Source organism: Ascaphus truei, chromosome 1 (genome assembly GCF_040206685.1).
Source record: "Ascaphus truei isolate aAscTru1 chromosome 1, aAscTru1.hap1, whole genome shotgun sequence".
Lineage (NCBI taxonomy): Eukaryota > Metazoa > Chordata > Amphibia > Anura > Ascaphidae > Ascaphus > Ascaphus truei.
In genome coordinates, this window is record NC_134483.1 from 522,392,223 (window position 1) to 522,413,242 (window position 21,020).

General features: G+C 41.7%; 1 protein-coding gene across 1 annotated transcript in view; it reads left to right on the plus strand.

The window, feature by feature from the left end:
• The window catches only part of LOC142466676 (histamine H2 receptor-like), a 113,588-nt gene that overhangs the window by 25,718 nt on the left and 66,850 nt on the right, over window positions 1–21,020 (plus strand). The window contains exon 2 of the mRNA XM_075571960.1: window positions 15,811–16,102. Within this exon, the coding sequence (XP_075428075.1) occupies window positions 15,828–16,102 (275 nt within the window). The 5' untranslated portion in view covers window positions 15,811–15,827. The remainder of the gene's footprint in view (window positions 1–15,810; window positions 16,103–21,020) is intronic.

Consider the following 21,020-nt stretch of genomic DNA (forward strand, 5'->3'; position numbering starts at 1 on the left):
TAAAGGTGTTTATTTTACCATCACCCTTTTGACTGCGCTTCCATAATTTTTCCTCTTTTCAAGAGTAATATCTGAAAGCAAAAAGTCTTTTACTCATCTAATAAATGAGATGTGTTAACACCATCAATTTGACTATACTGTATGAAGGGCAGTAGTACAGCCACACTGATAGAAGGTGTCAGTGCAATGTACAATAGCAGAAGGAGCACATGCAGAGTATAAAAACCAACACTGCTCAAAAACAGCACCTTAAATAATACTTATCTGGAGGAAGAATGCTGGAGATCAAGAAAACAAACCGATAAGATGTAATAAGATGTGTGTGTATGAGTGTTGTTGTGAAGGGAGTAAGTACAAAAGAACAAAGGCATCATAAATGTGCACACATTAGCAGGAGATCCACGTCATAACTAAACCAATCTCATTGATCTGTGGCTCAAAGTACTGTACAGTACAAACGGTAAATCACTAAATTCCATGGTGATACACGCTAGTAATCAATCACATCAACAATGCAGATTCCCACGGCAATCAGGGCCCTGCTAGGACAGAGAAACAGCCAAAATGATCAATCAAGCAGGTTCTGCAATGTAGAGTGCAGTCGCACGTATCCACGGCTTAGTGCAAAGGCTTCCTACAGCAAATATATACATTTAGAACCACATTTAGTGTTGCAAATATCTTGCACTGCTTGGGAAGTGGACTAAAACCTGCTATAAAAATCAGAGAATGCTTTAAAACTGATTACAAATAGCATTAACAGTTGAATAAAAAAAATTTAAGTCACTATTATCTAATAGTACAGAGCTGATTTATTAAAAAAACATATACGATTTCACATGTGTTGCTGTTTTAAAAGAAGTTTGGGGGCTACAGGTGTGAGTAGTAGAGCTCAAAAGCATGTTGTGAAATTGGTGTTCCCTAGCATCTGGGTTAGTTCAATACTAATGCTGCTGCTTTTCATAGTAGAGCTTGTGGGTTCATACCCGGTTTTGTCTGACACTAATATCCCCTTCATCACAAGGACACTGATCGGCTTTAAGGATATATTTTAGGATATGTGACTCATTTAAATATAATTGGTAAAGACATTAGCATATCTCCCAGGGTACCTCAGGTGTTTTCCTTTTTCAGCACAGGCAACTGTCCCTAATTTATTTGGGGGGAGAGTTAAGGGGACATATATACAACTGGAGATGCCTATTACAGTAGGTTAGAAAGTCTTCCTCCACCAAAAGCCCTATTTCAGCCTTTGGATAGAACGCACAAATTCCTATCTCACCAGGTTTCACATGGTGAGAAAAAAATTACGTTGTTTAGCCAATAATTTGGTACATTACTCTCTCAAAATGGAGAGATTTACAGGGATTCTGAGAGACTCCTGTTTAAAGTTTCAAAAGGTATGGCAACCGTGGCTGATCTATGAATCTCTTAACACGCAGGACCACCCACCCATAGATCAGTCCAATATCCTCCAATAAGAATACCTGTGCTATCCAGGTTACCCGAAGGGTAAGCCACCTGCCCCCCCCCTAATAGTAGTAATAAAGAGTATTTTTTTTTCCCAGTGGACATGTATAATGTATTTCTATATATGCGAAGTATGATTGTCAGGATTGTCAGGAATGTTGCACCATTCCGTTCTCCCAGCCCCCTCTCACCCATTACCCCTCCTCTTTATTTCTGTACCCCTTCCCCCCGTAACCCCCCCCACACACACACAAAACAACTGTTGGAAAAAACTAATAAAAACTTAAGTTAATAAAATAAAAAAAGGTGTTTAGAAGCAATTTAACCTTTTGCAGTTTTCGGAGCTACTAGAACACAGCGAGTTTACAAAAAATGAGAGTTTAGTCATTCCGCCCAGATTTGAACAGCCAGAATGAAACTGCTTCTAAAGCCTTTTTCGCACGGTTTGGACATGTGAGAAGGGCTTACAGAATAGCAAAACATGCAAATTCGCTTCTTAGGCTTTGCCTATAGTGCCGCCGATGGCAACGGCGACACGATGGGCTGACGTCACCTGTCGCCGTCACCACCGGGCGAAAATTATGTTTCGCCGGTCGGCGGCTTCCCGCAATTTGATTTGTTAAAGGGCCGTCACGTGATGCGACGGCCCTTGAAAAATCACATTTTGCCGCCGTCGCGTGCACTATAAGCGCACGTGGCGGCAATGCTTTTGTTTTTGGGCGAATTCGCGTCGCCGGCACTATAAGCATGGCCTAAAGTGTACTTTAGTAGCTGTTTGTCACAATTCGGAGCTACTAGAAGAGGTCCCTAAGAGTGCAAAGGGTTTATTAAGGGATTAAAAAAAATAGATGAAGGAACAGCAATGAGGAGAGAGAGTCCTCGTTGGGAAGCTGTCTTTTCCATTTATTGGTTTTATAAAGATCTTATTATCATCATTACCAAACTGCCATATGGAACAAATGCCACATTTAGCAAATCCCTTCGGTGTCTCATTCAGTCAAACTCTATCCCCCTTCCTTATTGTTTTGCAATTTCATTTCACTTGGTGAAATCAAATTCTTTAGACAATTAGCTTTTTTTTTTATAGATATCATTACCGGTCTTTTGGGTGATAGAGTTAGTAAAATCGGGTTCCAAAGTAATATCTGCCAGTGTTTATTTACAACATTTTTACTTTATCTGATGCACCCTGGAAGCTTGTAATAAATGCAACATTACATTAAGCTGTAAAGTTTATTTTAGGACTGTGTTTAGGTTCCAAGAGTCCACTTCTATCTAAATCTCTGTCTCGTTGTAGATCTCTTTCCAAAGCCTTTCTCAATAAACCTCCGTTTTAGGACTTTTGCCAGATTGTTATTCTGTAGTCCCCAATGTCCCTATAATTCCTTCTTATTCACTGAAATTGGTAAAACAGGATATTTATTTTCCAACCTTTACAGTGACCACTGTTAGCTCTAAGATAACTGTTACAATATACTTCTTTCATATATATTTTTGTAGCCAATCTGCCATTATGATTAACATCTAGTTGTAAACCAAGTAAACCAAGGAAATCAATGCAAACTGCATCCGTAACAGCAGTGACTACAATATTCCAATCATGTGTACTGATATAATTCAAAAATGGAATAAAAGTGCTCATATTCATGCTAAATGATCAGCACATCATCGATATAGCATTTCCACACAATTTAGTTTCACTCTATAGGGATTATTCAGCCATACAAAGTTCTGCTCCCAGCTACCCATGAATAAATTTGCTTTATTGGGATTGAATTTAGTCCCATGGTAGTATTGACCGAAGTATCTATAGAAGTTATGTGTCAAAATAATGTGTTTTTGTGCAATTGTCTTGTCAGAATCTGAAAAATCTGTGACTACCTTTATACCTTTATTTTGTGTATACAAGTGTACAGTGATTTTACATCCACTGTAGCCCAGCGAAATACTTCTTTCCACCCGAAATGTTGTAAAAACTGTAATATAGAGGTCGAATCGTGTACATATCATTTTAAATTGGTAACATATTTTTGAAGGTGCAGAGCCACATAATGAGACAGATTAGAGGTTAAAGAGGTAATTCCAGAGATAATGAGTCTTCTAGGAGGATTTATGATATATTTCTGTATTTTAAATCAACGATAAAGATGGGAATACGAGTGAATGGTTTACAGATTACTCATATTCATTCAAGAACCCATGAGCAAAAGTCCATTCATCAAGGTGATAAATTCCTTCAAGAACTTGTCAATTGGATTAGTGCTAAGTGGACGGCAGAAGGAGAAGTAATTCAACAACCTTTTCCGTTCTTCAATATATTAACGCTTATCTTGACCTTTCTCCCACCCCCTCTCCTTTATCAGCTTGTTTAATAACTATGTATTTGTCTCCTGTCAACTCTTTTAGGGCATCTTTCTCTTTGTTTGTCATATTTTGTTTTATATAAAACCTTCTCTGAACACAATATCCCAAAGTCTTTCAAAACGAAAATATGAAATGCGTCTATAAAACTTCCCTTAGGCTCAATCAGATAGTAGATGAATCTCAATTATAAATCTGTATGTAAGATATCTGTGCCCGAGAGATCAGTGTTCCCTCCCACTCTTGGCCAGCAGGGAGACATTTCACCGTGTGGCCAGTTTTGTGAAATGTCTTTTCAGAGTAACATTTATCGTGAACGTATTCAAATCAATAAACAGTTGAAAACCGTTTGACCGACAAGAAAAGGCAAAAGAGAGACCTTTATTCGGAACCTTTTTCTGATATGAGGATGATGTTTTGGAGGATAGATTAAAAATGCCTCTAGTATTTACTTTTTGTAATGTATTCTCTTTTGCTGTCATATCTCTCTACCTCCTCTCTCTCCTTTCTTATATCTAACCTTCTTTTTCATCCTAATGGGCAGGCTGTCTGTATTCCCATCCTTAAAAAACGGGCCTCTCCCATATTCCTTCCTACTGTATATACCTTTCTTCGCTGTGTTCTAAAAGAAGACGATTTGATTGTTCTGACAGGGATTTAGTTCTCTCTAGAGCAGTCGTTATAGGGCTATTCTCTCTATAGGATTTCCAATTCCTACTCTTCATGTGGCCATATTTGTTAACTGGCTCAACAAAACTTTCACTTTATATTCCCATGGTATAATTTCTCTTGTTATATCGTGTATTAGCTATTAGCATAACTGTTGGATATTCTGAAAGATCTCTATGGTCTACTATAATTGTAATTCTCTGCCCTCCTAAACTGATTAGGGAAGTTTCATATACTCTCGCCAATCACTGAGCCCTCATGTGGCTAATCTTCATAAACATGACTATTAATCCTTTCTCTCTTTGTCAGTGGTCTATAGTTAGTACCCAGATTTTGAAGTCTACTCCAACTCTTGCAGAGAGAAGCACAGCGTCTTTTCTTTGATCCATTTGTGGTCTACGTGTATTTAAAGGATGGTGAGCATACGAATGTGTCTCTTTCACCCATTTTATCCTTTCATTTGATCAAATAGAATTGTACTTTTTCTGTTTTCATTATTTAAGTTATACCTAAACTTGGCGTTACTTCTATGGACACACTGGAGTAAGGTGTTTCGCAGTGTCTGGATGGGCCTATGCTAATGATAATATAGTCCAAACATTGTTTTTGCAAATAATGACAGTACAGGTTGCTTTGAGGGTACAATGTTAACTCAGGGAACATAAAGTCCGCTCCCGTTTTGGGTATCATCACTTTATTAACCCTGATTTAACAGCTTTGTCGATCTAGCCCATTGAATTGTGTAAGAAATCGTATTACATAACCCTATAGTCGAAAAGTGTGATTTCTCTCACTCCTCCCCAATTGCATCGTTATTACAGATTAATGCTGATTGGTATGAATTATTACTTATTTGTATCACCAGAACTGTTCAATGCTGAGTTAACACAATTTTCGTATATGCAAGTAAGATCGTTATCTCTATCGCTAGCCATTAATGAATAAAATCATTCCTAGTGAATACAGTGGTAATTCTACAAAATACTTCAGTAATCCCATTTCTTAATAATTCCAGATGTTAACGCAGCTAAATCGAACTTTAGTGAATCTACCCTAAGGAAGACTCCACGCTCAATGGAGATTGCATCTTTGTATAGAGAAAGCAAAGAAACTTAAATCAATGGATATGAGATATCAGATGTGTTACTTCCATACAAAATAGATTATAAGCAATCGTTGTAGTGCTTGATTCTTTATACTTTAGATGAAAATGTCAAGATCTAATAAGATATTAATAGAAATGGTACAATCAGAAGCAATGGAAGCTTATGCTTTCCAATTAAATATAACTCCAGCTATGATCTCTTTTCTTGACATGGGAAACTGTGATAAATTAAATTATTACCTTTAATTTCAACATTCAACATTAGCGATACCCAACTTTATCATAAATTCTATTCATAAGAAATGTGAAATCCCTCGAATATTGTGAGAACAAATCTATACTATCATTCGAAGATGCTATTTGCATTTCAAACAGAGACCTCTATCATCTAGAAAAACTAATAAAACAGTACGAATCATATACTGTACAGATGCAGCAGCCGTTATTCGAACAAATCACGGCGCCGTTTTCAACGGCGTTCGTATTCAAACAAATCATGTGCGCTGCTGTACTCCACACGGCATTAATGCCGCCAATCGCCCCAGGCACACGTGTTTATCGCGGTTGCTTTGTTTGAATTTCATAGATTGTGTGCAATTAAATTAAATGAATGAATTGTAATGTGTACAGTACTGTGCTACTGTGTCAATTTCATGTGTTTAAAAACCAGAACACTAAAATGCCATTTTCTGCACTCGCGTCTAAAGGCGGGAAGGTTGGAAGAAACCCCACGCCATGACATGGGTATTCCGAGGTATACACCGCGTGAAGTGTTTCAATAACGGCCGCTGCTTCTGTATGTACATATCTTCACAAAAATTACACCAAAAATCAAAGCGCAGAGCATACCCACAGTATTATCTTTGCAGTAAATCACGTTCTAGCAATTACATTCATATGAAACCGTGAGAGAGTAGATTTAAAGCGTGCATGTTTTTAAAAAACATTTGTCTGTATTCTCCTATTTGTTTTGTGGATTATCCTTAAAGCAGCAGTCCAAGCTGCTGTTTTTTAATACCTGTATGAGCATCAATACAATCCACCCAATAATAAGTAATTGGCTAAGTTGTCAATCAATCCGTTCTCCTGTGATTGATCAGCGAAGTTTCGGCTAGGGGGTTCACTAAATGGCTGTCAGTGCCGCAGAAGAGGCTCAAACATGCAGAGTTCTGTGGGGAAGATCATGTGACCAGGCAGTCACTAGATAAAATTAGTGCACTGCTAGAGAGAGGGCAGAGCTCAAAGGGGGTGCCAGAGCCTATTTCAGAAGAGGAAGGGGATGTAACTTTGTAAATGGTTGCTATAGAAACAAAAAAATGCTTTTTCATTATAATACATTAAAAATGTCATTCAGAGTTGTTTAAAAAAAATCTACAAGTATTTTCTCATAGTACAGATTTATTAAAAATAAAACATACTGTACATGTAGGATATTGCTTGGTCTGCAACATAAAGCTGCAAACTATGCCAAGGGAGGTGCAGGATCTTTTCTGAAGTTGGGTTTCAGAAGTGAGTGAAAAAACCTGAACGCCAAGTGAGGTGCTTTAGGGTAGCACAATAAAGCCTGTCCTCTGGAACTAAAGAAGTAATACGGAAGTTTTGGTCTCAGGAACCAAAAGATTCTCACCCAGTACCGTGATAATAGAAGTAAATCCTATCAGAGCAGTGAGTTAGTCTTTCAATGTAGAGCAACTTTAAGCTTCACAGTTTTGAACTCAACCAAATGGTCCCCAGATGGGTTATCTTACACGATGGAAAGGGTCAGACAGAAAATCTGGAATAATGTTAGTGTCACTTTTAGATCAGTTGCCTTTATTGATTTTATCCTGCACCAGAAAAGCATGATCTATACTATACGGGAACAAACTTCATGGCCACAATGTGTTGGCTAAATAATAAACCGTGCAGGTTTTCCTCAGGTTTCGTATGTTGGACATTTAGTCATTTTTCTTCCACTTTAAACAAAAGATTTTCATCGCCAAGTCATTGTCTTTGACCGATCGAAGATGTAACCCTTCCTTACACCACCATCAGGAAGCTAGATTATTCAGTGCAAGGGCTAAACATAGTTACATAGAAGATGAGGTTGAAAAAAGATATGCGTCCATCAAGTTCAACCTATGCTAAATTTAGATTACAGATACTTTATCCTATATCTATACTTACAGTATATTGATCCAGAGGAAGGCAAACCAAGAACACCAGGGACATATCATCCAATGATATCTCATACAGGGAAAAATAAATGCTTTCCTGACTCCAATATTTGGCAATCAGGTTACTCCCTGGATCAACATCCTTCCCATGTTTACTTATTTGGTATATTCCTGCATACCTTTCCTTTCTAAAAAGATGTGTAGCACTGTTTCCCCCACCCTCTGGGAGATACACAGCCTATGCTACCTACAGTAGTGTGTGGTGTAAATACCTGCTAGGGTCAGGAGAGCTGAGTCTGATATACGATGGTGGGAGATCAGGACAGGCTTGGGTTCTTCTCTGAGCTCTTCTCCTGGTGCTTAGCGCCTCCAGCAGTAGTTGGCTCCAGGGTGTTCGGATGTCAGCCCCCACTATTGCACTTTTTCTTCCTCTGCCCAAGGACTGATACTCAGACAGAGGTATATTATGAACAGGGTCTTTATTGGGGACATCCACTGCAGATCTTCTTATAGCGATGCAAGGTCTCAGTGCTTTGCCCATGGTAGTATAGGGCATCTGGGGCTGAATCAGATGTTCCCCCAACCCAACGGCTGGGGGCGAGCACACTCATCCCACCATGGGAAGAGTCTGATAGCTCTACTGCTTCCTCTCTCCTCCAGAGCAGGAAAAGGACTGACTCTAAATTTGGCATTCCCCTATTTAAGACAGAAGGTGCGGGCCCATGGTCTATACCTATCCCTGATAGGCTTAAACAGGCCATGAGTCACCACCTTACTCCTGTCCATCATAGAGGAACATGGTTGGGGCACAAACCCATAAAATTAACCCCTTATAGCCTGCAGCTAGCAGGACTTACATAACAGGGCGGGGAAAGATAGGCAGAACGACATACCCTGCTACAGATGTCCAACCTTTTTTTTAGCAAATCTATTGTATCTGCCATCACAGTCTCCATGATTAATGAATTCCAAATTTTTACATGCTATAAAAAAAAACATGCTTCTTTAAAGGGATAAGTATGTTTTATGCGAGCATTCATGTAAAGCAACTAGTGCAGCTCACTAGATGCACTTTAAAATATGTGCAATTTATGTGACTCATCTGGAAAAAATCTTATCAGATAATTAGCTTTCTATAAATAAAGCTCATTAACTGAAAGTTGATGGTAACAAGATTTGAAGATACACTACACTTTAAGAAGGGTTACTATACAATTAATCATAAGAAGAACTGGCCAGTCGGAATAGCTTTTTTAATGTGGCTGACTTTTTTCTTTATCTTTTCTTCGTGCAGCGCAATGAAACGCTTTAATCAACTGGACATTTTAATGGAAATGTTTCATTCTTTTTCCTTTCTGCACCTAATACTAAATGGAATATACAGATAATCTTTATGTAACCATATAAAAATAATATTTGAAGGCGAAATGTATAAAAATGTGGAAAATCAAATTAAAAAATGCAAATCCTGTGAAAGTTAACTTTGTGGTCTCTCATCATCGCCATTGTAATTGTCATCATCATTCTCATGATAATATCAGAGATATTAGGTATTTTAATCTCTTTGGTGCTTCGGGGGTTAATGAGCTAAAGTCTGAGTTTAAAAATACACTATATTGGGTTTGTAACAGGCCAGAACTCTTCGTGGTTTGGTGCTGAGCTTCAAAGGGACTTAATTGGTGGGGCCTATTAAGGATAGTCCACTCAAGTTTTTTTGTCTCTCGGTCATAAAACTGTCAATCTACTGTATGACAGGGATGGGCTTATGTTGTTGCAATGGGAAAAATTGTACTTGAAGTATGGGAAAAGATTATGAAAAATCAGATTTCAACAGAGGAATGTTTTGGATCAAACATGTGATATCTCATCTCCTGCACCAGTGACCTCTTTAGGGGAAAACATATGACATATGGTAATGGTTTTAATGGGTTTTCTTTCATGTTATATCCTTTTTATTTTGAGAAACTGTTCTGCATTTATTGTAATTGTATGCTCTTGTAATCCTTTTTGTCTGTAATCTAAGCACTGTACACACATATATATATACAGCTGAACCCCGTTATAACGCGGTATTCGGGGGCTACCTGATCCGACCGCGTTATAACCAGGTTCGCGCTAATTTTTAAAAAAATGGCCGCGTGCACCCGATCGGAAGGAGGAGGGAGGAGACAGGAGTGAGGCGCCGGCAGCCCAAGCAGCCCGATCCCCACCACGATCCCCCCAGCAGCCCCAGAAATTCCCCCAGTAGCCCGATCCCCACCATGATCCCCCCAGCAGCCCCAGCACTTCCCCCAGAAGAACAATCCCCACCACGATCCCCCCTGCAGCCCCTGCAGCCCCTGCACTTCCCCCAGCACTTCCCCCAGCAGCCCAATCCCCACCACGATCCCCCCAGCAGCCCCAGCACTTCCCCCAGAAGAACGATCCCCACCACGATCCCCCAGCAGCCCCTGCAGCCCCAGCACTTCCCCCAGCATTCCGATCCCCACCATGATACCCCAGCAGCCCCAGCACTTCCCCAGCAGACCGATCCCCACCACGATCCCCCAGAAGTCCCAGCAGCCCTAGCACTTTCCCCAGCAGCCCGATCCCCACCACGATCCCCCAGCAGCCCCAGCACTTCCCCCAGCAGCCCGATCCCCACCACGATCCCCCCAGCATCCCCAGCAGCCCCAGCACTTCTCCCAGCAGCCCGATCCCCACCATGATCCCCCCAGCACTTCCCCCAGCAGCCCGATCCCAAAAAAAAAACATTTTATAAAATATTCGGGGTCCACAATCACACCGCGTTATAAGTGGATCCGCGTTATAGCGGATCGTGCTATAACGGGATTGAGCTGTATATATATATATATATATATATATATACACAATAAAACAGAGGGGCAGCTGGCACTCCCATCAAAGTGAAATTGTATGGGGCCCTGTCCTATAGAAATAAACAGAGAAAGCAGTCATCCCTAGCAAGGGAAGACAAAGGACAGCACTCAAGGATAAATGGCAACAAAAAAAACTGTATTCAGATGGTACAGCACAAACAAGACCAACGTTTCGGTCCTTGTAGGACCTTCCTCAGGGTAGTGCTAGCGAACACTGCCAGTGGATACCTTATATACCTAAACACACACCAAGTGAGAGCAATCTGGATAGCTAATTAGTCCCATGATCAATCCCATAGTGTCAGCAGTCGCATTGCAGCCGTCATAAGATCAGCTGTGTGGAAGCAAGCATCAAACAGTGTACATGCTCTTGCTGCTGGTGGCCACTTGGAGTGCCGTTGGGTCACGTCCTGTGTTGCCTTGGCAATGCGCTGCGTGAATCACGGCACCAAAGTGCTTTGGAGGATACTTCACAGCGGCAATTGGAGCGTATGCGCAGCCCGGCCAGTCAGAGCAAAGAGCAGGAAGGCACCCCACATTGCCAGGCGACACAATATTCTCCTTGCAAAACACATCTGTCAGCAAAACTAGGCAACGATCCAACAGCAGGAAGGGAACGTCTTTAGCAATATTGCAGCGCTCATATAGACAGCAATGGGATGAATATCAATGGGTAATCTAAAAAATAGAGAAGTGGGGAACAAACGTGATTGAGGGGAAAAGGAAATAAAAGCAAGAATTTCATGTAATCACAGGCTAATAAGTTAAAAATAGCATGTAATCGAAAGGGTCAACAAGCAAATGAACTGACTAAAGGTACCATATGTAACCATCAGAATGATGGTACATGTTAATAGTGTTAAATACTAATGATGTAAACACACAGCTGGACAGTAGGGGGGAGGGTGGGGGGAGGGAAGACAAACAAAACCACAACAGGGAAGAGACAGGGGATACATAAAGGAAAAGACTGCTGGGGTCAGACATCAGGGAGAGGTAAACACAATGAATACATATTGCGATGTATGAAATAAAGATCATAGAAAACAACCAAGTTTGAAGTCTTCATTATGCCCTCTCGGGGCGATTGGGTTCAACTCAAAGATGAGTCTTGTTTCCAGCTGGAGCAAAAGCTTGCCCCTGTCGCCCCCCGCGTGGTGGCGCATGGGCTTGGAGAATGGGCATGCATCGAATTGTGGCAAGACTATGTTTCCATGTTTTGAAATGTCTTGCCACAGGCTGTAGTTTATGATCATCATTCTCATTTAGCTCAAGCAGTGCTTTCCGGATTGATGATCTGTGTAGGCATATTCTCTCCTTTAACATCCGTGTGGTTTTGCCCACATAGTACAACCCACATGGGCAACGGATGAAATAAACCACGAAGCGGCTCTCGCAGTTGAGGAAGTCCTTGATTTGGATGGCTTTGCCACTGTGGGGATGCGTGTATTTTTTGCCCAAGATCATACAGTATGTTGGAAATTCGTGCACCCATGGCATTTGTAGACTCCCGGAGTCCTCGTAAGCCAGTTGGTCGTATTTGTATATTTGGTCACAGGGTCAGATTGTAAAAGAGAATCACCAATATTCCGCCCATGTCTGTAGCAAAACAGTGGTGGTTTGTTAAAGTATGGCCCAATTTTTTTATCGTTGGTAAGTATATGCCAATGCCTCTGTAAACTTGATTTGATCAATCCAGAGGCAGTGCCATAAGTGCTGGCCACATTGAACATGTCCGAGTTTGAGGTTTTCTTGGTAGATGTCAAAAGTTGTTCACGGGGTATCACCTTGGCTTTGTTGAGTGCATTTTGGATCTCCCTCTTGTCGTAACCCCTATCCAGGAAACGAAGTGCCATACAATGCAGCGCCTTTTCGCATTCTGCTGCATTACTCATAACTCTCCGTACCCTCAAAAACTGGGAATATGGTAACCCCTTCTTTAACGATGTCGGATGATGGCTGTTGGCCCGAAGTAGAGTATTCTTATCTGTTGTTTTCTGATGGATCTTCGTCAGTAAGCGATCATCTTCCTTATAGACTACCGTATCCAGGAAGACCACTTCGTTATTGGAATGTGTCATGGTAAATCGGAAATTGGACGGAATACTGTTTAAATACTCCAGGAACAACAGAAGTTCCATCTCAGTGCCATCCCACAGCATAAAGATATCATCAATATATCTCATGTACTTGATAATATGATGCGCTAGAGGTGAATCATTCAAAATGTGTGTCTGTTCATATTGGTCCATAAAAAGATTCGCATACGATGGGGCCATATTAGACTCCATCGCAGTGCCCATGAGTTGAAGGTAAAAGTTTGTTTTAAACTTGAAATAGTTTTTATGGAGCACAATTTCAAGCAAAAGTAGCAGAAACTCCACCGGTGGTCCAGAGTGATCTTCATTCTTCTTCAGTTGATCAGTAATGGCCTCCATCCCCTCATTATGAGCAATATTAGTGTAGAGACTAGACACATCCATTGTGACTAGTAGAATATTGGTCAAGTCAGCCCTCACATCCAGTAGCCTGTTAATAAAGTCAGTGGTGTCTTTGATGTAGCTAGACATCCTAACTGTCATAGGCTGTAGGTAGAAGTCGATGTATTGCGAGAGGGGATAACACAGGGAACCCCTGGCCGATATGATGGGTCTCCCAGGGGGCTGTGTAAGTGACTTGTGTATCTTCGGTAGTGTGTACAAAACCGGAATAATCGGATATTGCTGTTGTAAGAATTTCCCTGTCTCTTCCGTGATCCACCTGTTGTCCACTCCCAACTGTATCACAGAGTCAATCTCCCTCTTGTATCCACAAGTAGGATACCATTCAATAGTCTATAATGCTGCTCCACGCCAAGTTGTCTCATGACCTCTGTACGGTATTGTACGTAGTCGATATCGACAATACCTCCCCACTTGTCTGCAGCTCTAATTATGATGTTCCTGTTGTCACGTAATAGTTTTAGAGCCTGTTGCTCATCCGGTGTTTATGTTAGAGAAACTTCTCTTGTAGTTCTTGATCCGTCCCTTGGTGTCTGCTTCAACTAAATTGATGAAGGTAGCAATGCTAGAGTTGTGAACCTGTGGGTCAAAGGTACTGACCTGTTTAAATGTCTGTTTAATGTTGACATCATCAGTTGGAATCCGAGTGTCCTCCATGCTCCTAGTGAAGAAGTCCTTCAGTCGTAACCGCCGATTAAGCCGGTATAAATCCACCTCCCACTCAAAAGGATCCACCGTATGTGTTGGCACAAAGGTTAACACTTTGTTGAGGATACTCCTTTCTGCTGCTGAGAGTGTATGTCCAGAGATGTTAAAGATCACTTCCTCTGTAGCCGACCTCTCTGAGTGCCCCTGTTTTTTGACTCCCTTGAGGGATATCTTGGGGCCCCCACCACCTCTCCTGATTGGTCGCCACCGCTGCGGGCCGGTAATGGTGGCTTCTGGTGGTGTGCCGCCCCGGGGCCTTAAAAAGCGACTGTAGAGGTAGTGTCTAGACCATCCAAGTGATCCGTATCGCTGGTGTTGTAAGCACTGCCAACCGTCGCCGCCGCCCGTCTGTGCCATGTGTAGTTCCTCCTTTGTCCTGGCCTCCCAGATGTAGGGTCTCCTATGCCCAATAGCCATTTATAAACCTTGCGTTCTTTGTAGTCTACTGTGTTTACTTGTTTAAGCTTCTCCCTCTTATATTTAATTAGACTCTCCCTGTAGAGATCAACGGCTACCTGGATCTTGTCTGTCAGATCAGTATCAGTGTCCCCTGCGAGTGTTTGTGCGTGTTTGGTCTCAAGAACAGAAATCTCTTTCTTAATTTTCGTTATTTCTTTTGTAGCTTGATCAATGACTAAAATGATTAAATCAAGTGAGCATTTATTTAAAATGTAGCCCTCTTTCCCTTTTACCAAGACAGGTCTACTAGTGTTGCGTATACCTGTAGGCTTACAGAGCTCTGAGCCTCTGCCACTGGGAGCCTGGGGCAATGAATTTATTAATTGGCAGCGCCTCCACCTGCCCAGGATCCCAATACTATGAGATAACCCCAGACAGGAAACAGTAACAACAGCTCTTAGATTAACTTGATAACCTTTACTGCAGGTGTTACGCATAATACACACGAATAATAATCAACACGGTTAACCATAACCCTTTCCCTCAGTATAAGCATTGACCCACCACCGTGTATGCCCACACCGTGTCCAATGTACCGACCCAGTCCCTTTGTCACTTAACCCCTGAGTGTCCCCAAAGAACCCACCCCCAAGGTGTGATCAGCACCTCCAATAGGCAGCCAGGGCGGAACCAGGAAGTAAGCACCGATAGGCTGCTGGTGCACACAGGTGTGACCTATGATGCAGCCTAATCTGGGATGAGGGCGGAACTGCTCACGTGCCGACCTACGCGCGTCACGGGGGTCAGTGGGCGGGGCCTGGAGCGAGCGTCACTCCATCGCCGGTTCTGAGTAACCTTAGAGCAAGAGGGGGCGGGAACAATCGCGCGCCGACCCGCGCGTTTCATGGAAGTCAGAGGGCGGAGCTGAGAGCGCGCGTCACTCCCACGCCAGTCATGTCCATCACCAGAGTGGGGGCGGGGCTTGGACTGTGCGTCAGCAGGGAGGCTGGATGAACGCACCCGTTGTGCGACAGAGCGGGGGGGCGGGGTCTGAGTCCACGGATGGGGGATCAGGCCGCACAAGGTCCGCGCGCGTACTGGGACCACGAGACCGTCTTTTTTATGAAGTTTCATAGGGTAGGCCCCGTAGTATTTCATTGGTTGATTCTTAACTGTTAGCATTTGCACAGGAAATCAGCTGATGATTGGCTGGTGGGAGTACAATATCTGTAGTTAATAGAATATTTCAGCATGCAGTTTTTATCAACTACAGTATTAGTACTGTATGAATGATTATTTATCCGTTTTTCAGTTAGCTCTGTTTTATTCATTTTAGTATTTCATTGCTTTATTTTATGAATGTTATTTTTTTTTTGTTTGTATTTATTCTCAAACAAAAGTTAATGTAAACACTTAAAGCAGTTCAGTAAAAGCAAAACTCTAATGTTGGTTTTGCTAAAAGGTCTCACCTTATACATTGTATCTTATATTTATGAGCGACTGTTATTTATTTTATTTTGCACAAGGAAACAAATGCAACATTTTGTGTTGTTGTATTTCAGGTTATAACGGAAAGAAAATGCTGATGGACAAAAATGTGTCTTTCCTCTCCAATCTTTCCTACGCCTCCTCGTTGCTAAGAAGAGAAGGGAACAAGTCAGAGGCAGAAATTGCTCCCCAGCAGGTGGTGGTTGGATTGTTACTAACGGTTATTGATTTGGTCACATTTTTGGGAAATACAGTGGTTTTTATCTGCCCCGCAGTAGAAAAGAGACTGAGAACTGTAACTTACATGTTTATTATGTCATTAGCCATGGCAGATCTCCTTGTTGCCTGTTTGGTCATGCCTTTTAGGTAAGAATATTTACATTTTATTCCCCTTGCAGTTGTAATACGGTATCTATTCGTTTTTGTGTGCCACAAGCCAAACTACACTGTATATACTTATGCTACCCTTGATAATAAGGGCAGAATTTGTAGCAGCTATTATTTTCACAGTATTTATAAACTTTTCTTTTTTTGTTGTTGCAACTGCATTGTAAAGGATGGAGTCAAAGTAGTAAAGTGGCATTAAAAGCGGTTTCTCCGAAAATAAACACAAATGTAGGATGAAGCTGATACTGTTTAATGACTGACTGATGTAACAAGAGCATTGCGAGTTTCAGAAGTGCTCAAATCCATTTCTAATGCAAGTGTTAGAAAGTAAAGTTATCATTTACAAAGGAGTCTTAAACATAGTGATGGGACACAAAATAAAGAGAGGGCAAAAAAAGAAAGATAAAAAGGGGAGGGAAGAGGGGAAGCAATGCACAGTACAGGTAGTAAATTCTACAAATAACCTTTGAGCATCAAAGTAGGAGCAGTCTGGGTCATTTGTAAAAAAAGGTTACACACAGTGAGAAGACCACTATGAACATCTAGATCAGACACCCAAATACATGGTCATATCACTTTGTAAGAAACCCATGGGTAGGGAGGGGTCTACAAAAGTTCAGCTACAAATTTTTCATATGCAGTCATTTATAATATTCTAATAGATGTTAATAATCAGGTCCCCTATTCAATCTGTGAAACTGTCCTCCTGCTGAAGAACTGTTTTGTCCTTTCAATTTAAATATATCTGAAGTGTTGTGGAAACATTTTTTTGCCGCAACAACATACCTTACTATGACAGCAACAGCAGTTTCAGATACTGTAATAGCAGCAGAAGACCCAAGAGACGGTTCAGCAACACCTGGAAACCCTGGTCTCACAGCAACATGGGGAGCAGTGACAGCAGCAGCTGTTACAAACCACCTATTATACATAGACGCTATAGGGCCATCAACATCTGCACAGAAGTATACAGCGGACCAGTGAGCTACAATGATAGCCACTCTCTGAATTGGTGAGGCCCATTGCGTACTAAGCTAGGAGCAGACTCAAAACTACCCGGAGATGAAGTCCGCCATACTGGATCATCTGGTGATAACTTCAGAGGCCTACAGACAGCAGTTCCAGTCCAAACAATATACCAATGGGTCCAACCTTGGGTATTAGTGCAACATTTCAGACTACTGCAGTAAGTGGTTGTAGTCTGTGATCCAGTAAGTGGTTGTAGTCTGTGATCATAATGCCTAATAAATTGGAGCAACATATCCAGGTACTTCACTCTTCTATTCACTGGTGTGTCCAGGGCCAAGTGGTATCTATTTGTGAGAATTAGCCTTATCGTAAATGATTTGGCCGCTAAGGCTCTTTTCCCATCTGGGCCAACCCAAGAAGAAAAACCCATATCCACATTGGAGAGCCCCCAAAAAGGGGAGAAAAGCGAGGATGACTTGATGAAAAGGACGGTTGAGGGAAAGGGGGTGGGGGGCACTAGAAGCTGGTTTAAGTACTATTCATTCTTTCCCATGCCTGTCCAGGAACATACTGTGCAGAAACACCTGGGGAACTGAATCCCTGTCAAATCTGGAAACACCAAGCATAAGAACAGGAATTGTTCACAGATGGAGTGTGCACTTGCACATGTTATCACCTCTGCTTCCAAGAAAGGTAACCCAAACCAGGTACAGGTCACAATCCTCATTAATAGACAAACTGTCCAGGGTCAAATAGACTGGGTGGAATTTGGTATCACGGGATCTGATTAAGTCAGACTTTGTCAAATGTGATTGCTTGGTAGAAGGATCTGTCCGGTGGATACCCACAAAGAGTCTGGGTCTGGCTGAAGAACTCTAAAAACATAGGTGATCTGAGAAACTGGATTGGTTATCAAGGGATGGTAAAAAGGTAATGCCCCTGCAAAAATACATGTTATTAAAGGGTAGAATATGAAGGAGAGAAGGAACCCAATATAGCACTCAGGTTCACACTCTTGTGGTGAGTGAATGATTTAAAAACATAATCTTTATTAAACAACAAATATAAAATATTGGTCGAACGACGTACTAAGGGTGGGTTGATCCTAAATAAAGAACACCATATTGGCTCTGGATCAAAATAATTAGTGTGTGCCAGATGATTTTAATAAACCACTGGTACTGAGTTCACACAGTATTCCTGATGCGGACCTGTGTGGTAGGTGATTATTCCAGGTGTGTCCGGGTAAGTACTGAGATTGCAGGTCACAGAGATATAATATATAAGGTACTTAATGGTAAGCGTGACCTACCTGATAGACATAAAAAACAAATACACTATGTATATCAGTGGTAGTATAGTACAATCAGCTAAGCTCCTCAATGGAGAAGTGTGTGTGCCCCTATCAGTGTCAGAATGACCTAAGGTTAACCCTCTGCGTGCTATACTTCAGGGGTGTGTGGACCTATATATACCAGCGTGGTAGGAGTCAGAGGTAAGTATCCTGACTAAGGTCATAAGGGTCAGTATCCCAATCTGGGAGACGCTGATGATGGGGGGCAGGCTGGTGACTCACAATGAACAGAGTGATTTTTATTGAAGCTGAGGAACCTCACGGATGGTATGCAGCACCCCAACACTGTAGGCCAGCTGCAGTATGCTGAAGGTACGTTCCCTCAGTACTGTTGTGCCGGAACACAATCCCTATAAACACCTTCAGGAGGCTAAGAGTGACCGTCGGGGCACTTTTGTCCTGTATTAAAACGCACTCGCAGACTACCGCATTAACTCGCGGTCTCTGAGAATCATGAGGAGGCAGTCCTGATCTGCGCGTGCACGTGTATACTGAGTGCCGACGCGCGCGTTTCGCGAAGGGCTTTTTCAAGGCGAGTAGTTAGTATCATTGTAGCTTCAATAAAAATCACTCTGTTCATTGTGAGTCACCAGCCTGCCCCCCATCATCAGCGTCTCCCAGATTGGGATACTGACCCTTATGACCTTAGTCAGGATACTTACCTCTGACTCCTACCACGCTGGTATATATAGGTCCACACACCCCTGAAGTATAGCACGCAGAGGGTTAACCTTAGGTCATTCTGACACTGATAGGGGCACACACACTTCTCCATTGAGGAGCTTAGCTGATTGTACTATACTACCACTGATATACATAGTGTATTTGTTTTTTATGTCTATCAGGTAGGTCACGCTTACCATTAAGTACCTTATATATTATATCTCTGTGACCTGCAATCTCAGTACTTACCCGGACACACCTGGAACAATCACCTACCACACAGGTCCGCATCAGGAATACTGTGTGAACTCAGTACCAGTGGTTTATTAAAATCATCTGGCACACACTAATTATTTTGATCCAGAGCCAATATGGTGTTCTTTATTTAGGATCAACCCACCCTTAGTACGTCGTTCGACCAATATTTTATATTTGTTGTTTAATAAAGATTATGTTTTTAAATCATTCACTCACCACCAGAGTGTGAACCTGAGTGCTATATTGGGTTCCTTCTCTCCTTCATATTCTACAGTTTACACCCAAGCACCTATTCATATCATTTTTTCACCGCAAGAGGCTGCAGCAGGGGTTCCCCTACTATTTCTACATGTTATTAAAGGGGGAAGACCATGTGGAATCAACTCCATTACATTTACCAGAGTTCTGCTCCCCGAATTTTTGAAAATCAAAAGAGAGGATCCAATCCTGTCTAAAGCTTATGAGTAAGTGTAAAAAGTGATGACACTATTGTAAACCATGAAGGGGTGCAGGTTTCTTCCCACTTTGAGCTGGTGAATTACTTAATATTCCATTTGAATAAGCATAAACATACATGGGAGTTGGTCAAACAATTGCTTGTACTGAAAGTATGAATGTTGTCTTTATTCTGGCCCATTCAATGCAGTGGGGTGGATACCTAGGCAAAGATAAAACAACAGGGTGTATATTGGCCTAGATTTTTTGGCCTGGAATTTCTAAATTCTGTGTTGATTGCCCAGGAGTATGAGCTCACCAGCCAGAAGGGGCAAAAAACAATCCTGTTGGTGCCTTTGCCCTTTGTCAGTACATCTTTTGAAAGGCTAGGGTGGATCTGGTGGGGCCACTGGATGCCTCAGTTAAGGGGTAAAAATTCATAATTTTCATGGTGGACTATGCCAATAGGTAGCAAAAAGTATTTCCTCTAGGAATTGCCATGGCTTAATAGGTGGCTAACAAGCAGATCAAGCTATTTTCCAGAGTAGGGCTGTCTCAGGTGATCCTAATGGGCCCAAGGCACCAACATTATGTCAAAACATATGCAAGATGCATTGAAATTGTTAAAGGTGAAGTTCGTGTGAACCTCTGTCTACCATCCACAAACAGATGGATTCATGGAAAGGTTCAACCATATTACAAAGAATACAAACAAGTTTAAGGATACAGATTAAAGGGCTTGAGATGAAGTTCATTATTTGGTATTTGCTGTGCAAGACATTCCCCAATCCGCTGCTGGGTTTGGCATTTGACCTTCTTTATGGTAGAAGGGGTATCTTGGATTTATTAAAGGAATCATGTGAGGGACAGCCTCTCTAAAAAAAAATATATTGCAGTATGTCTTTGATCTCAGGAAAAAGTTATATGTTATTGGGCATTTTGACAAGGAAAATGTAAAAAGATTCTCAGAAGACCCAGGAAAAACATTATAACCAAATCCATTATAACCAAGTCCATATGAGGATGTACCAACCTGGAGATAAGGCAATGCTCCTCCTACAACTCCTCTGAGAATACACTCCTGGCTAGATGACAAAGTCCATTTGGGGTTATCAGGAGAACGGGTGAGGAAAGTGTTGAAATTTACCCTCCAGCAACTAGGCGTCGATCCACAGAGCTCAGTTGTTTTTGCGCTAAAAACATGACATTCCCAAAATT